The 17,369-nt window shown below is 40.3% G+C and overlaps 1 protein-coding gene across 1 annotated transcript in view; it reads right to left on the bottom strand.

The window, feature by feature from the left end:
* Window positions 1–17,369, bottom strand: part of LOC139456405 (synaptic vesicle 2-related protein-like) — a 97,167-nt gene that overhangs the window by 43,161 nt on the left and 36,637 nt on the right. The window contains exons 2-4 of the mRNA XM_071238102.1: window positions 12,719–12,804; window positions 10,434–10,532; window positions 9,899–9,970 (exon numbers count right to left, since the gene is read on the bottom strand). Of these exons, the coding sequence (XP_071094203.1) occupies window positions 9,899–9,970; window positions 10,434–10,532; window positions 12,719–12,804 (257 nt within the window). The remainder of the gene's footprint in view (window positions 1–9,898; window positions 9,971–10,433; window positions 10,533–12,718; window positions 12,805–17,369) is intronic.

The following is a 17,369-nucleotide window of genomic DNA, read 5'->3' as shown; positions in this document are numbered from 1 at the left end:
CAATACACACCACATCATTAGACATCATTACACATCACATCATTACACATCACATCATATCACATCATTACACATCACATCATTTCACATCATTTCACATCACATCACTGCACATCACATCATTACACATCTCATCATTACACATCTCTTCATTACACATCACATCATTTCACATCACATCACTGCACGTCACATCATTTCACATCACATCATTACACATCATTACACATCACATCATTACACATCACATCATTACACATCATTACACATCACATCATTACACACCGTTACACATCACACCATTACACATCACACCATTACACACCATTACACATCACATCATTACACATCACATCATTACACATCATTACACATCACACCATTACACATCACACCATTATACATCATTACACATCATTACACATCACACCATTACACATCACATCATTACACATCATTACACATCACATCATTACACATCACATCATTACACACCATTACACACCATTACACACATCATTACACATCACATCATTACACACCATTACACATCATTACACATCACATCATTACACACCTTTACACACCACATCATTACACATCACATCATTACACACCATTACACATCATTACACATCATTACACATCACACCATTACACATCACATCACTGCACATCACATCATTACACACCATTACACATCACATCATTACACATCACATCATTACACATCACATCATTACACAGCATTACACATCACACCATTACACATCACACCATTACACATCACATCATTACACATCACATCATTACACACCATTACACATCACATCATTACACATCACATCATTACACACCATTACACATCACACCATTACACATCACATCATTACACACCATTACACATCACATCATTACACATCATATCTTTACACACCATTACACATCACACCATTACACATCACACCATTACACATCACATCATTACACACCATTACACATCACACCATTACACATCACATCATTACACACCATTACACATCACATCACTACACATCACATCATTACACACCATTACACATCACATCTTTACACATCACATCATTACACACCATTACACATCACACCATTACACATCACACCATTACACATCACACCATTACACATCACATCATTACACATCACATCATTACACACCATTACACATCACATCATTACACATCACATCATTACACATCATTACACATCACACCATTACACATCACATCATTACACACCATTACACATCACACCATTACACATCACATCATTACACATCACACCAGTACACATCACATCATTACACATCACATCATTACACATCACACCATTACACATCACATCATTACACATCATTACACATCACATCATTACACATCACATCATTACACATCATTACACATCACATCATTACACATCACATAATACAATGTAGCAGCCATAAAATATCCTAGTCCTGTGATATCCTGTGACTTGGATAAATAGTGCACTGCACTGATTGGGGAAAGTTAATCTAGACTTCTTTAGTATTTATATTTATCATAAGGAGGTTAGGATCTGATATTTTAGTCTTGCTTTATATACTTTTATCATTTTAATAGCATATCTGTTACATAGCATAATTTGCAGAGTCATCAACATGATATGCAATGTCGTAAATATTTTATTTATTTCACAATGTCATGATACATTAGTATGTACTGAGATTAGCTATGACTAAAGTAACCAGTAGAATATAATGTAATTAGTTTGTTAAACTACCATCTTGTTGAAAGGTGCTTTCAGTAATATAGATAGTTTATAGCTTGTAGCTGTTAAAATACATTATGTCAAGGTTCTAGGAATAGTATTGGTAAATATGTACTGATGTAGTGCACAAATACACTCACTGCCAAAAGAAACGCGAACCATAGAAACATAGGCCTCATATTAACCGAGGCCGAGGCGGGGGAGTTGTTTACCGTTTATAGTGTAAAAATATATATCCATTATGTTTTCGCCGTTTGTTATTATTTACAAGCCTTAACTGTCACATTCAATGTGCATGTAGTCTACTTACATGAAAATATCGATCGATAATGGTAGTAACAGACGCTATGAGTGAAGAGCCAATCACAGTTCATTACACAAGTGGCATTGATTGGTCATGTTGCTTAAAATACGGAAAACGAGAGTTTTGACCAGCACTATGCGCATTCATACACATTCATGCAAATATAGATACACATTCAAGCCAGATTAATTGGTTTGATACGGTTACTTGATCCGAATCAAAAAGAATATGACCGCCGTGTTGTGACAGAAAACTACATGTGAGTTGACAGTGTCGCCTCAAATTGGATTGCCCACTAATTAAGAAAATAAACTTCGCTTGTGGTTCTCTTTTATTGCATGCATGCGCTTCTAAGATCAAAGGATGTATCGTGTGAAAAGTTAACTAGTAGAACAATGGTATGTCCGGGACTTGCCGCGGATGTTTTCAAACAGATTATTAGAACTCCATTCAGCGATAAACGGTTGATTATGCAATGAGAAGCGTTATGTGCAAATGAACAATGAGCAGTAATACAATCACGGCTGTGTAAAACTCTCAGTATTAAAAGTGTACATATATTTTGGGAGCCATGCGATACCGCGCGTAGTAACCGAGGTAGCGCTTTATCGAAGAGCCCAATAGCTAGGGATCACTGTAGTTACAACTACTTTACCTATGGTTGCTCTGATAATATATACTTAAATTCATGCTCTTGGTATACAGTAAATGTATGTTTAATTATAGATTCCCTGATGGAGCAGACTAAATAAATCCTATAAACCCCCACATGTATTCGTTGCCATTCCATAGATGTATTACCGTTGTTACACATAACGTCTTTACACATCGTATCATGGTATATCACGTCATTTCACATCATAATACACATCTTATATCATTACATGATACCTCAGTACAGCTGGCCGTATGCTCTGATGTTTACACTGTTTGAATGTGTATAGAGGACAGGACATACGCTTGAACTAACACAAAGTGAAAGTCAGTTGTTACAAGAAGCATAACAGATTTCAAATATGGGTGGGTTGAGGTTAAAGGGGGTTTAGCGTCGCGTTCAAGATTACTGCACTTAATGCACATCACTACTTGACTCTTTCAACACCAGCCAACCAGATGATTACTGCTGTGACACCAAGTTCCCAGAGACTCTTGTGTGACAGATGAAGCCTACATTTATCAAGGAAATCATCTATTTCTTTATATATTTTCATTTGTTTACGTAGTCGGAACATTGTTTTAAAAAGAATTACAAATAATATCTGTCATCACCCATTTCCCGATGATAGTAACTGTCCGCTCACTAACATGAGGAAATACCTCCGTTTTCGAAGCTTCATATGAATAACTGCAGATACGTCGAAGGCTGCCATGTCAGTATACATTAAAGGGGCACTGATCTAACGCAATTCCCGGGACTGGTTGTTGCCTTTGTTTTTGTTTTTTCCCCCGTGAGTACCCGGATGATACGCAACGCAACTGAGCGTGACCAGAGACTGGGCTACCGTCTGCAAGGACAGCTAAATAAACTTGGAGGCTGGAGGCAATATTTGTTTTACGCTTTTTTGTATAAACACTGATTGGTTAACTGTGATCTATAAAGATTTCGACAAAGAGCGCATGTTAATTAATTTCTTCAGCCTAAACAAACAGACAAAAAGAACAGCGGAGCTCATCGGATGTCGTCATTTGGAAATACCCCAGATGGTTATAGTTTTATACTAATAAAGTATCCATGCAGTGAAAGCATTTTCGGATTTCGGATTGCATCGATAATACGATTACTACTCCTTTGTTGTCATCCACGTTTTCTCGTATAACCCTACACTTGTGTATTTGTCGTCATTCACTTGATGCTCAGTTAATGAATTTATTACAGGTACAATTAGTATTAGCACCACTTAGATTACCTGACAAAGGTTCCCATTTGGCATTTATTGTGTCTGGGGTAATTATTCAATCTAAATCCAGGTTTGAAGTGAGGTGAAATGTGTGTTATGTAATATGCACGTGGCAGCCCAGCAAGAGATGAATGATCAGTTGATTTACTTTTTTTGTAAATAAACGGATCGTTCCTAGTCATCAAAGGATTAACAGAAAATACATTGATTGATTAATCACTGTTATCCTGCACAGTGGATACGTCAAAAGTGAGTGTTTACATGTCTAGGTTTACTAAAACAAAGGGAATACACTCATATCATGGCGTGGTGTGCCAATGTAAAAACAACATACTTTGTTCAAAGGGTTAACTGATAATACGTTGATTGATTGATCATTGTTATCTATCACTCAATGGATTTTTTAGGAACCGTGGACGTTATGAAAATAGTTGTCACGTGGGCTTTCTCAGCCGACCCCTGAGACTTGACACCTATGTGAAACACCTGAAACAATATAAGTGATCCGTTGAGAAACGAACACGGGTTATAATATCCCGAAACGATATATATCTTTTAGAATATTTGATTGTTACCGAGACGCGGGACATCGAATAAGTTTCTTTGTATAGCTGCATACGAGTGGAATATTGTTCCTTTGTGTGGATATTCAAGGATACATTCCTCGAACAAGGAAGCTGCCTAAAATTTATACACATAAATTTGGTAGGTTGTAATTATGGTATTTGCATTTTGTTTTCCTTCATTTGAACCGATTCATTGTTGTTTCTCTACGTCTTGGTTGGGAAATTCTTCAATGCGAGATAAACGTTGTTTTCACTGGTCTTTTCCTTGTAAGCGTGTATATATTACCGTCAATTTGTAAGATGTGATTCTCTCAGGCAATTTATAAAATGTGTAAATATTTCATTCATTTTGACTAAAAAATCTGTCCAGATTGATTAAGACGATCAAAAGTGACTACAAACATCACAACAGATTATTATGCAGGATTAGAAGCCAAACAACATAGAAATGTACTTTTCAACGTAACATTTTCAGTCTCTTGGTGATGACATTAAACAATAAAATGTTTGGAATTTGTTATCATAATAATATAGATGGAATGTTTTTCAGTCACTTTGTAAAATAACTGAATATTTAGACTTTTAATAAATATGTTACACATTTTGACAGTAAAAAAATATACAGACTATAAAAAAAAAGCAATGCTCAGGTGAAATATTTACTTTGTGTTGCAAGTCAAAATAGTGTAAACGAAAATCGCAAAATTACCAAGCAAGTGACTTATCAAAACTTCGTCCCCATTACCGATGCTACCCACAAAAATACCTACATTTCCTTATTATCTCGAAAACTGTATTTCATTTTGTTGATCAATGTGACCATACGCCCTGAATACTACCGGTATCCATAAAAGTGACTAATGCGCTTATGAATGGCGCAGCAGAGGTTGCGAATTAAGTCTAGATTTCTGATATACATCCGGGTACTCACTAGGAAAAAACAATAACAAAGGCAACAACCAGTCCCGCGGAATTGCGTTAGATCAGTGCCCCTTTAAAAAAACTTATATTGTTCACCGACATAATCTGCTACAAGGTTCGTGATTGGTCAAATGTAGCCATAGCCAAATATGACATAAGGCAGCCGATCAAATTACAGCAAGGGTACAGACTTTGCAGAAAGGTTTGGGTTAAATCATGTTATTCTGAACGTTTTAAGCATATTAAAAATATGGAACTTCATAGATACATAGTGCTAGATTAAGAGCTGTGACAAAGATTTCTTATGCATATATTTTGGCATTAAAGACATCATGTCCGAGCTGAGAAATCGAGGCGACGAAAGCAGACATGTCATTTGACACATGCGATCGCTCGAAAAGATGGAAATGATAACTAAGATGTCAGTTTGGCAATTTTTTTATATATATTTTTGTTGATTTTATTGCTTTGTATAATATATTTAAAGATTTTCTTGAAAAGTCTTTATTTTGCTGTTTGAAATTTTCAATGAGGACCAGTTGTCGAAGTGTGTCCTAGAATTATATTTTCAATAACATTGTGGGAAATAGTGAATAATGTTTTAATCTATTGATAAAAAATAATAAAAAATCAAATAGAATACATTTTTCAGACATTGTGAAATGACATAGATTTAATAAATGATTGATATGACAAGTAGGTTAATAAAATTATAAACTATTTTGACGTGACTTTGACCGTCTACCCTGCGGTGTCTGGTGACTCGTGGTTGAAACTGGTCACCACTGCGCTTTGCGTTGACAAGCTTTCATTATTTTATTTTTTTAACATTTAGGCTTTGAAAGAGCAGCGCATCCGTAAACCAAGAAATAAAAAAAAAGGTTGCCTAACACACATTTCACCTCACTTCAAACCTGGATTAAGATTGCATAATTATCCCAGACACAAGAAATGCCAAATGGGAACCCTTATCTGGTATTCTGAGTGGTGCTACCACAAATTATACCTATAATAAATTCATTAACTGAGCATCATGTGAATTACCACAAATACACAAGAGTAGGGTTATGCCAGAAGACCTGTATGACAACAAGGGAGTTGTCATATTATCCACGCAATCCGAAATCCTGAAAATGCTTTCATTGCAGGGACACTTTTTTTATTATTAAACTATAACCATCAGGGGTATTTCCAAATAACGACATCCAATGAGTTTTTCCACCGTTCTTTTTGTCTGTTTGTTAAGGCTGAAGACATTAATTTGTCGAAATCTTCATAGACTAAGTGTAACCAATCAGTGTTCAAAAATGTGTAAAACAGATATTGCCTCAAAGTTTATTTAGCTGTCCTTGCAGACATTAGCTCAGTCGCTTGTCACGCTCAGTTGTGTTAGCGGGCAGTGTAAGACAGACGAGAAGAAGCCAGAGATTAGTGCCCCTTTAACCTGCTGAATTTTTTTAGCATAAGGTGCTTTAAAGAGGTTGGACGATTTCAAACAGTCGGTGCCTCATTAAGCAAGGGCCAATTGAAGAAATATTTTGCACATTTATTCCTGATAGAAAACTACACATTGGTATGTAAAAAATTCTGAATGTTTTCAATCATACCAAGGTTCAGACCAAAGCGAACACAAAATTTGTAAATTTTCGTGAACTTGCCTGAATAACGTTATTCAAGGTAGATTATATTTCATTATAGGAACCTTTTTAAATCATATTTCTGATATTTCAATTTTAACTGAGTTTAAATTTGATACGTTTTATTGGTAAATAACCGCGCGATGGTAAATTATGAACCATTTCAGTAAATTGAATATCCAAATGAAAACAGAAAAAAATCAATTTTAGAGGTCATCATGTTAGTTATATAGAAATATACCTTTCACACTTTGCATGAAACAATTAATGACTCAAATATTCACCAATCATAATTTCAAGTGTTTTGGTTGAATATTTACGACATACAAAATAATATTGTAATAGTCTTATGGGATCACTATGCAGGTGGAGTTGATTGTTTACCGCCATTGCCATGATCGTACAAGTTCCATCCAACGGTGTTACCATTCAGATTGTTTGTGATTATAATTAATTAAAATGGAATTTGCTAATTTTTAGAAATTAAGGAACTTGAGTGTTTTTCTTTTGTCAACAAACAAAAAATTATGATCAAATATGAAAAATACAATTATAAGGAAAATATCAGACTGCATGCTGCTCAACGTGAAGTGCCAAAAGTCAACAATGTCCGTTTCTGGTAATTGTGTGCCTTTAAATTTGGTTGATACTTTCTTAACTCGCGATGTTTTCTTTTTGAGGTAAAAAAACTACAAAGAGTTTTCATATTTTGCAAGCTGAGCATTTATGCATACCATATGCAACTTAGAATATACACAAAGCCTACTCGTTAAACAGTTATAGCGAGTTTCATTTAGGGGTGTCCTTTGACTATGCGCCTGTCGACTAGGTTTGACAGTAGCATTGAGAGCTTTAAGGACATGAAACTGACAACCAAATAAGAGCATTTCTTAGCTATTCCCAAAACAAGCAGAGGATCATATGGCATACTGACAGCAAATGGATGCACAACTCTCCATGTAGATCTAGAGTCTCATGCGGATCTCATTGTACAGAAAGCTATAGAAGAAGCAAACCAGGCACCAAAAAATGACACAGACCTCCTCGTTCTTCTTTGCTATCGCATTGATACAGAGTCGGAGCTTTTCTTCAAGTCAGAAGTCAAACAAGGAAAGCAGAAGCAGCAGAGGATGTGGGATATCAGGAGAACAAAAGCTATCCTTGGCCTCTGGATTTGCTAGTTCAAACAATACTTGGATGTGACACAACATCGAGGCGGTTTGGACTGGACAAGTCTTTCAAGAATATCAGTGAATGTTCACATTTTCATTCTCAGGCAATCATATTTCACAATCCAGAGGCTTCATATGACGATGTTGCCAAGGCAGGAGAAGAAGCCCTATCGTGCCTATAGGAAAACCTGTGTGCCACTAGGCCAACTCAGGTAAGGACATTTTGTGAAAAGGTGTCAACTAACTTTATATGCGTCCTGCCACAATCATTAGCCAGTATTGAAAAGTGCTGATCACGTCCACAGCAAGAGTAGAGGTGTCAGCTGTGCCAATTAGAGTGCAGCTGATCCGAAACATGAAGATTGTAACACCCGGTCAAATATACAAATGCATGTTCAAGTTGGTGACTGGCTTCAGTGAAATCGTGTAACAGTATCATTGTAAACAACTCAATACTGAAATCGTGTAACAGTATCATTGTAAACAACTCAATACTGAAAATCGTGTAACAGTATCATTGTCAACAACTCAGTACTGAAATCATGTAACAGTATCATTGTAAACAACTCAATATGAACAAATGAACCTTAGTGTATGTAATACTTGAGGTATTTTCTTCATGTGTGGTTTTCACATGTAAACAAGGACAATGAGAGATTATCTGAAAATGTTGGACATGCACAACAATGGCATATGCCCAACTACTTGATCCGATTAATTACATCTAGAAATACTAAGAGGATGAGGGAGCTCAGAAACTCATCAACTGAGTTACTGACAGATTTTACATTCATGACCGTGAAAACAGACAAAATATCTTTGCAGTGCACAAGAGTGCATATCTGGTAAGCCAGTGATCAATACGATTGCATGCATTAACAGTGTTTTTCTCCGTTTTGGAAAACCCCATGGTAATGTCAGCTAGAGACAGGAATAAGAATGATGGCATCTGGACCCTTGTGTAGACACCAGGATAGGAGGAGGTACACAATCATCTGTTCCCTTTCAGGTGGACTGCCTCCATGGTCTAGTGGTAGAGTGTCTGCCCGGAGGGCGGAAGGTTGGGGGTTCGATCCCAGGCCGCGTCATACCAAAAGATTTCAAAAGATGGTACTTGTTGTTACACAGCCTGAGACTCAGCATTAAGGGGCTAATATAAGGACTCGGAGTCAGATGGCACGACACGACACGACACGACACGACACGACACGACACGACAGGCAGACTGATGGACGGCTGTACTATGAGCATGTAGGGGAGCACTGTTTATCTTGTAACAAAACCAAGGACAAAGACACTGTCATACACAGTTGGCAACTGCCTCATCAACTTGTGAAAACAGACTGCACTTGACATGGAACTTTGTGAGAACTTAAGCACTGCCTTTATCTAGTCCTCAATTTCATTGTTAATTGTGAGCTTTATGTATGATTGTGTCATTGTCTCAGTGTGCAGGGAACCTGACTCTCCAATATGTCCAAATAAAATTGTTACAAATTATTAATGCGAACAAGGGACACTCACATTTTTCCGCATTATTTTTTTTTCTCATTGTCACATTAATTTATGATTTCCAGTATTTACATTATAGATAGATGACTTGTGTACTCACTGTCTTCCTGCCATACTTGTCACACATGCTGCCCCAGATGCTGGAACTGGCCATCATCCCAGCGAACACAACCTGCAACATCAAACTGTCAGTCACACACTGTGCATGGTCGTGCACTTACAAGAAAAGGCTGGAGCCGTACATGAGAGCACTGCTGTATCAAACTCAACTTCAGATCTGCACATAACATGATATTGAAAGTAGTACTTTTATAACCTTTGGGGCTTTATAGTATGGAACCCACTATTTGTATTGTAATACGTGTATTGGTACATTTGACAGAATTACAGAAACAAAGTCAGTTTTCATTTTCCTATATTTACCGGTACCGGTCTCTGAAAATTAGAGCAATTCACACCATTTAACTAAAATAATGATGTGTGTTTGTGTGCCATATAGTATGAAAAAGGTGTTGGGATACATACATTATCATTGACTGCAGCATCTGTCCAACTAAACACTGTAGTTGATGTACACCTACAGCAGTGAGGGCGAATATGGCTTCACACCACCTCCTCAGTATGCTAACACTTACTGTTGTGATAAGAGCTTCTTGCCATCCTTGTAGCTGCCACTCACAGTGCAAGGCAGGAGACAGAATTGCCAGGATCATCATCTCCATCGCATCTGCCATCTGAAAGTGTTACACAGATCAATGATATCAAGAATGTTGTAATCAACATCATAAAAACAACTTCACTTCTGAAGTGGACTGTTCAATTACCTCAATCTAAATTCCAGGATTATCTCTAGTAAAACATTACCCCATGATGGCCTGACACTAGATCCATCATCTACCCCAACCATGATGGCCTGACTCTAGATCCTGCATCTACCCAAACCATGATGGCCTGACACTAGATCCTGCATCTACCCCAACCATGATGGCCTGACTCTAGATCCTGCATCTACCCCAACCATGATGGCCTGACTCTAGATCCTGCATCTACCCCAACCATGATGGCCTGACTCTAGATCCTTCATCTACCCCAACCATGATGGCCTGACTCTAGATCCTTCATCTACCCCAACAATGATGGCCTGACTCTAGATCCTGCATCTACCCCAACCATGATTGCCTGACTCTAGATCCTTCATCTACCCCAACCATGATGGCCTGACTCTAGATCCTGCATCTACCCCAACCATGATGGCCTGACTCTAGATCCTGCATCTACCCCAACCATGATGGCCTGACACTAGATCCTGCATCTACCCCAACCATGATGGCCTGACTCTAGATCCTGCATCTACCCCAACCATGATGGCCTGACTCTAGATCCTGCATCTACCCCAACCATGATGGCCTGACACTAGATCCTGCATCTACACCAACCATGATGGCCTGACTCTAGATCCTGCATCTACCCCAACCATGATGGCCTGACTCCAGATCCTGCATCTACCCCAACCATGATGGCCTGACTCTAGATCCTGCATCTACCCCAACCATGATGGCCTGACACTAGATCCTTCCTCTACCCCAACCATGATGGCCGAACTCTAGATCCTGCATCTACCCAAACCATGATGGCCTGACTCTAGATCCTGCATCTACCCCAACCATGATGGCCGAACTCTAGATCCTGCATCTACCCCAACCATGATGGCCTGACTCTAGATCCTGCATCTACCCCCACCATGATGGCCGGACTCTAGATCCTGCATCTACCCCAACCATGATGGCCTGACTCTAGATCCTGCATCTACCCCAACCATGATGGCCTGACTCTAGATCCTGCATCTACCCCAACCATGATGGCCTGACTCTAGATCCTTCATCTACCCCAACCATGATGGCCTGACTCTAGATCCTGCATCTACCCCAACCATGATGGCCTGACTCTAGATCCTGCATCTACCCAAACCATGATGGCCTGACTCTAGATCCTGCATCTACCCCAACCATGATGGCCGAACTCTAGATCCTGCATCTACCCCAACCATGATGGCCTGACTCTAGATCCTGCATCTACCCCCACCATGATGGCCGGACTCTAGATCCTGCATCTACCCCAACCATGATGGCCTGACTCTAGATCCTGCATCTACCCCAACCATGATGGCCTGACTCTAGATCCTGCATCTACCCCAACCATGATGGCCTGACTCTAGATCCTTCATCTACCCCAACCATGATGGCCTGACTCTAGATCCTTCATCTACCCCAACCATGATGGCCTGACTCTAGATCCTTACATTTACCCCAACCATGATAGTGCCAGGCCTGTCTTTCAGATATGCTTCTGTAACCAATACTAGATCCTGCATCTACCCCAACCATGATGGCCTGACTCTAGATCCTGCATCTACCCCAACCATGATGGCCTGACTCTAGATCCTGCATCTACCCCAACCATGATGGCCTGACTCTAGATCCTGCATCTACCCCAACCATGATGGCCTGACTCTAGATCCTGCATCTACCCCAACCATGATGGCCTGACTCTAGATCCTTCATCTACCCCAACCATGATGGCCTGACTCTAGATCCTGCATCTACCCCAACCATGATGGCCTGACTCTAGATCCTTCATCTACCCCAACCATGATGGCCTGACACTAGATCCTGCATCTACCCCAACCATGATGGCCTGACTCTAGATCCTTACATTTACCCCAACCATGATGGCCGGACTCTAGATCCTGCATCTACCCCAACCATGATGGCCGGACTCTAGATCCTTACATTTCCCCCAACCATGATAGTGCCAGGCCTGTCTTTCAGATATGCTTCTGTAACCAATACTAGAACAGCCTGAATGATTTAGTACATTCCTATATTTTTTTAAAAATACCAGAAAACAACATATTACTCACCCAGGCAAATCCTGTGAGAACAGAGAGTTTAACCTGGAACTTGCCAAAACCGATGTTGTCAATGGCTTGTTGGATGGTGAAAGTTTCTGGAATGAAATGTAATAAACACTTTATTTATAGTTTACTAAGTTTCCAAATGGTCAATGTCTTGTTATTGTTCACCTTTCCTGTTGGTTATCTGTCTTGCCCTGTCTCATAAAAGGAATCTACTGTCTAATATGAAAGGACTAGGTATGATAAGGGCTAATATGAAATTAACAAATACTTGTCATGAATGTTCTCAGTCATGTTCACATAAATGAGAACAAGATCTTCTGCAGTTCAACACATGCATGATTTGGACTTAAACACATAACAGCACTAAATATATATGCAAGGCTGATTTCTGAGGTTTTCAGGAGCATTTTTTAACTATTTAAATATAAGCAATTGTCTGACCTAAGCTGATTTTCTTAAACGACCTGGATAAAAATGGTACAAAGAACTGGGAAAAGAATTAGATCAGTTAGATTTTCTCTTGAAGCTTGAAAAATCGAACAATAGTTATCATTGTTAATAATTCTAAGAATACTACCTCTATTACATCTTTGCCATAAATCCTGTATTTTGGCTTCAGTCACACAAGTTAAATTTTCAGATTTTCAACAGACGTCCTCTTCACTGTCAATTACATACAATTAGTTGTTCAGGAATAGCACTATAGCAACCCAAACTATGACGTGCTTAATGGCGGGAAACCTCACTTCTTTCCAACATCTAACTACGAGAGGTAGATGAATTGGGAGGGAGTACTCCTGTTGTAATAGAGGTAGAATTCTTAGAATTATTAACAATGATAATTATTGTTCGATAATTCTTAAGAATCCTCTAACTCTATTACATCTTTGCCAGAATATACCAGAGGGACCCGGTGAGATCTGCCTCTAGTCATGCTAGTAACTCCCTGTGTAATTGACAGTAATCCTTTTCTGGAAACCATTCTAATCCTGACCAGAGATTATTTCCTCTGAACTTTCCCTTTAGGACTTGAAAATCAGAATGCATCAAGAATCAGTCAAATCCATGATACCTTCACCAGAATTACCTTTATATTTGCTGAGCTTTTTATTAATTAAGACATCGTCTCTGGTCTACTTCTACCAAATGATGTCATTTCCTGTTAAAAATGGACTATTTCCGGTGCTGACGTCATTTCTGGTTTTGACCTCACGTTCGGTGCTGACGTTAATTCTTTTATTGGATAATGACATCTCTTATGGTAAATTTCTAACTAAAGATCATTTCCTATTAAATGGATCTTCTACTGCTATTTCCAGTGATAATCCACTTCCGGTTTCTATCTCTTCTGGCTCTGACGTCACATCCAGTCATCTGGTCATCCGGTCATCTGCCCCTAGCAGGAATGATATAGTGTCTCTGGCCCGATGGTGGTAGACTGATTTTAGGGAGCGATCTTAGAGGAATTAAGGTCCAATGTTGTTCATGGGTGTGACTTAATTGTCCAGAGCATGGAGTTCTGAAACTCTTGCTGCTGTCACCATGGCTAGGAGGAAGGAGGCTTTCCTGGGTTTTTTGGAGTAAGGTGGCCTTAGCCAGGGGCTTGTAAGGTTCTGTTCAAAGTGCTGATAACACAACAGTTAGATTCCACTTGGGGAAGATGCATGAGGTGTGCGAACATCTTCTAGTAGGAAGGATCTCTTTAGTCTGTTAAGAATGGGATGGTTCCCAATTGAGAGTCTGTCATGTTGAAGTACAGAGTGAAGTGAAGTAACCTTCTATCATCCGATGCCTGACCTTATTGTCCTGACGTAGATGTAATTGAAAGTCCGCTACCATAGGGATGGAGATTGTATTAGTTATAATCCCTTGTCGTCTTCTCCACAGGACGAACTTATCCCCTCTATTGTCATATATAAGGGAGGATGAAGGTCTCCATGATCTTGCCACCGCTTCCGAGGCAAGTCCTAAGTACCCTGATGTCTGCATCTTTTGTGTGATAACTTCCAGGTGGTTAGATGTAGGCTGGGCAGATTGCCATAGAAAATGGTTGACCTGGGCTGTGGTAACAGATCTCGACAGAGAGATAACTGGAGAGGCTCTTCCATTAATAGACTTAATAATCGGCCAGATTGATGCTATCAAGATTATCATGCAATCCGTCTCATCCACCTTGTGGATGACCTTGTCTAGGAGAGACCATGGCGGGAATGTGTATCGATCTGGTGAGCCATTGAATCGGGAACTGAACTGACATAAACCGGAAGTTGATGGTTTGGGCAGGTGGCAAAGAGATCCCATAACATGGTTATCCAAGCAAAGACCTCGGGATGTAAGGTCCTTTCTGTTGCCACTATTCTCCCCTGGCAGGAAAGTCTGTTGGCAAGGATGTCTCGCTTCCATCCAGCAACTGATGGTGTGTGTGCCAAGGCCATCATCAGAGAACTGGACCTGGTTCCTCTTTGTTTCAATGTATGCCACTACTGTGGTGTTGTCTGTGGCTATGAGGATGGAGGATTGGGAGAGACATATTTTCCATGCCAGGATGGCATTTCCCTGCAGTTGATATTTTTCAGCGTATGACAGAAGATGCCCTCCCACTGGACCCGGAGTTGGCATTATGTTGAAAGACGATAGGCGTAAATTGCAGTCCATAGACATAACCAGGTCGAAAGGGTCTATAACGGGTGGCAAGGAAGTCAGAACGTATATTCACCTTTGCCCCCGATCTTGCCCCTGTGAAAGGATCTTCGCTTCTTGTAGTCGGGCTGACGAAACGAATCCTGAATAGACTAATGTTTGTCATACCCACGACTCGGTTGGAACAAATCCTTCCTGGGGGGAACAAACTTCTTACATGGCTGTTTATATGACGAGTCTTTCTGATCCCAGGTACACTTCGGGGGATAGGAAGATCCATGTGCCTTGACAGCTGGGTTGATAGTCGACACCTGGAATCATTCAGTTGTGTCTTATCTGACCTCGTCCATGACATGTCCAAATTTGCCGTTGAACATCTTGGGAGCGGTTATCAGTTGTGACATTATCCATCTTTTTGTTTGGTTGGAAACAGCTCTTGAATGAATCTGTGCTAGTAGTTGTTGATGCTGTACCCAGAGTAGCTGTGAAGACATCCAGACTTGGGTGGAGAGTAAGTCTTCCTGCATTCTGACTATGGTGTCTAGCAGTCTGTGGATGAGTCCGACCTGATCCGTCCTAATAGTCCTAGGAGTCTCTCTGGATATGCCATCATATGATGTCTGCAATGGTGGAATGATGTGCCTGATTCCGGCGTCAAACCAGTTAATATATGCGCCAATGTCCATTGAATGTCTGGACGCCATAGACAGCTCTTTAATCCGGGAAGCAGGTAACCTGACTTTAGTATTAGCATTGCATACTAGCTTCATAAAGTCCTCATCCAAAACTTGATGGTCCAGAAGAGAATCATGGGTTTGATACAACTTCCGCTTCAATGGAGGTAAGGGTTGCTGGTGATCATGCCAGAGCTTGAGTAAATTTTCAGAAGCCTGATCTACCACCTTGCCTGCAAAATTCGGCCACAGCAATGTCTGGTGGATATGTTGTGATGATGTAGGAGCATGACATCCTCTGTATTTCGGCATCTTAGGTGGTGAATTGGAGGTTGAAGTACAGGCATAAGATGATATAACTCCTCAATGAGTTCCACAAAGCTGTATCCATCTGTATGATCCCGCTGGGGTGAATCATCAGACTGATATACCTCCTCATATAGGTCCAATTCCGCCTCAGAATGACTGTGGATGTTCATCATAATCCTTGCACTCAACGTGTTCCCTGTGCGGTTCCTCATCCGCTGGTATTCAGGACTCCACTATGAGTAAGGTCTGTGCGGCTTGTAACGACTGCCCGTGTATTTCTGAACGCGTATGGGAATGATGGTCCTCCATCAAACCGCTAGGCTGTCACATGATGTAATCTCCGTCTCATGCGGTCTGAGCAATTGGCTTGCGTTCCGTGGGGTCTGTTCCGTGGGGTCTGTGCAGTGACCTTACAGAGTCTTAGATAAGGAAGATGGCCTTGTGGTACCCTGACAGGAACAAAGTGGAAACCTAGATGCCCGTGTCTCACGGGAGGGTAAAGCTTGGGAGCTTCTACCCAGCTGGTCCCCATGGTCATCTTGGGTAGGCCGTACGGTTGTGGCTGTGGTCTGAACAGATGGCTGTCCCCCATGCCTCTTGGGCGGAAGACTCTTCTTGGCCAATACTGTCTGCTTCTTTTTCAGCGTCTCCATCTCCTGAGATATAGCTAAGAAGCGGAACTCAAACAGCGACTCCATCATCATCTTCTGCTGGTTGAAGAGCTGTTCCATTATGTTCATAGGGAGCAGAAGTAGATTCATTCAAAGGATTAGTAGGTAGAGACGCTGTGATAGGATCAGAGGTTAGGTCTGAGTCAATAGCCGAAATTACATCGACCTTCTTCTTAGCTTTAGTCAAGGCTTCTGCTAGTTTGTTGAGGGCCTTCTTAAACAGAGTAGAGCACTGATCGCATCTTGCCTCTTCAGTGCATTTGGCCTCTCTGCACTTCCACTAGTTGCTGTGAGGATCTCCCGTGAACATAAAATGGCCACACCTCTTACAAGCAGGAGGAGAGGGAGACTCCATGACGA

This window comes from Haliotis cracherodii, unplaced genomic scaffold (assembly GCF_022045235.1).
Source record: "Haliotis cracherodii isolate W230 unplaced genomic scaffold, xgHalCrac1.p SCAF_11, whole genome shotgun sequence".
In the NCBI taxonomy this organism is placed as follows: Eukaryota; Metazoa; Mollusca; class Gastropoda; order Lepetellida; family Haliotidae; genus Haliotis; species Haliotis cracherodii.
The sequence above is the reverse complement of the archived record's forward strand: the minus strand, read 5'-3'. Positions and strand labels throughout refer to the sequence as shown.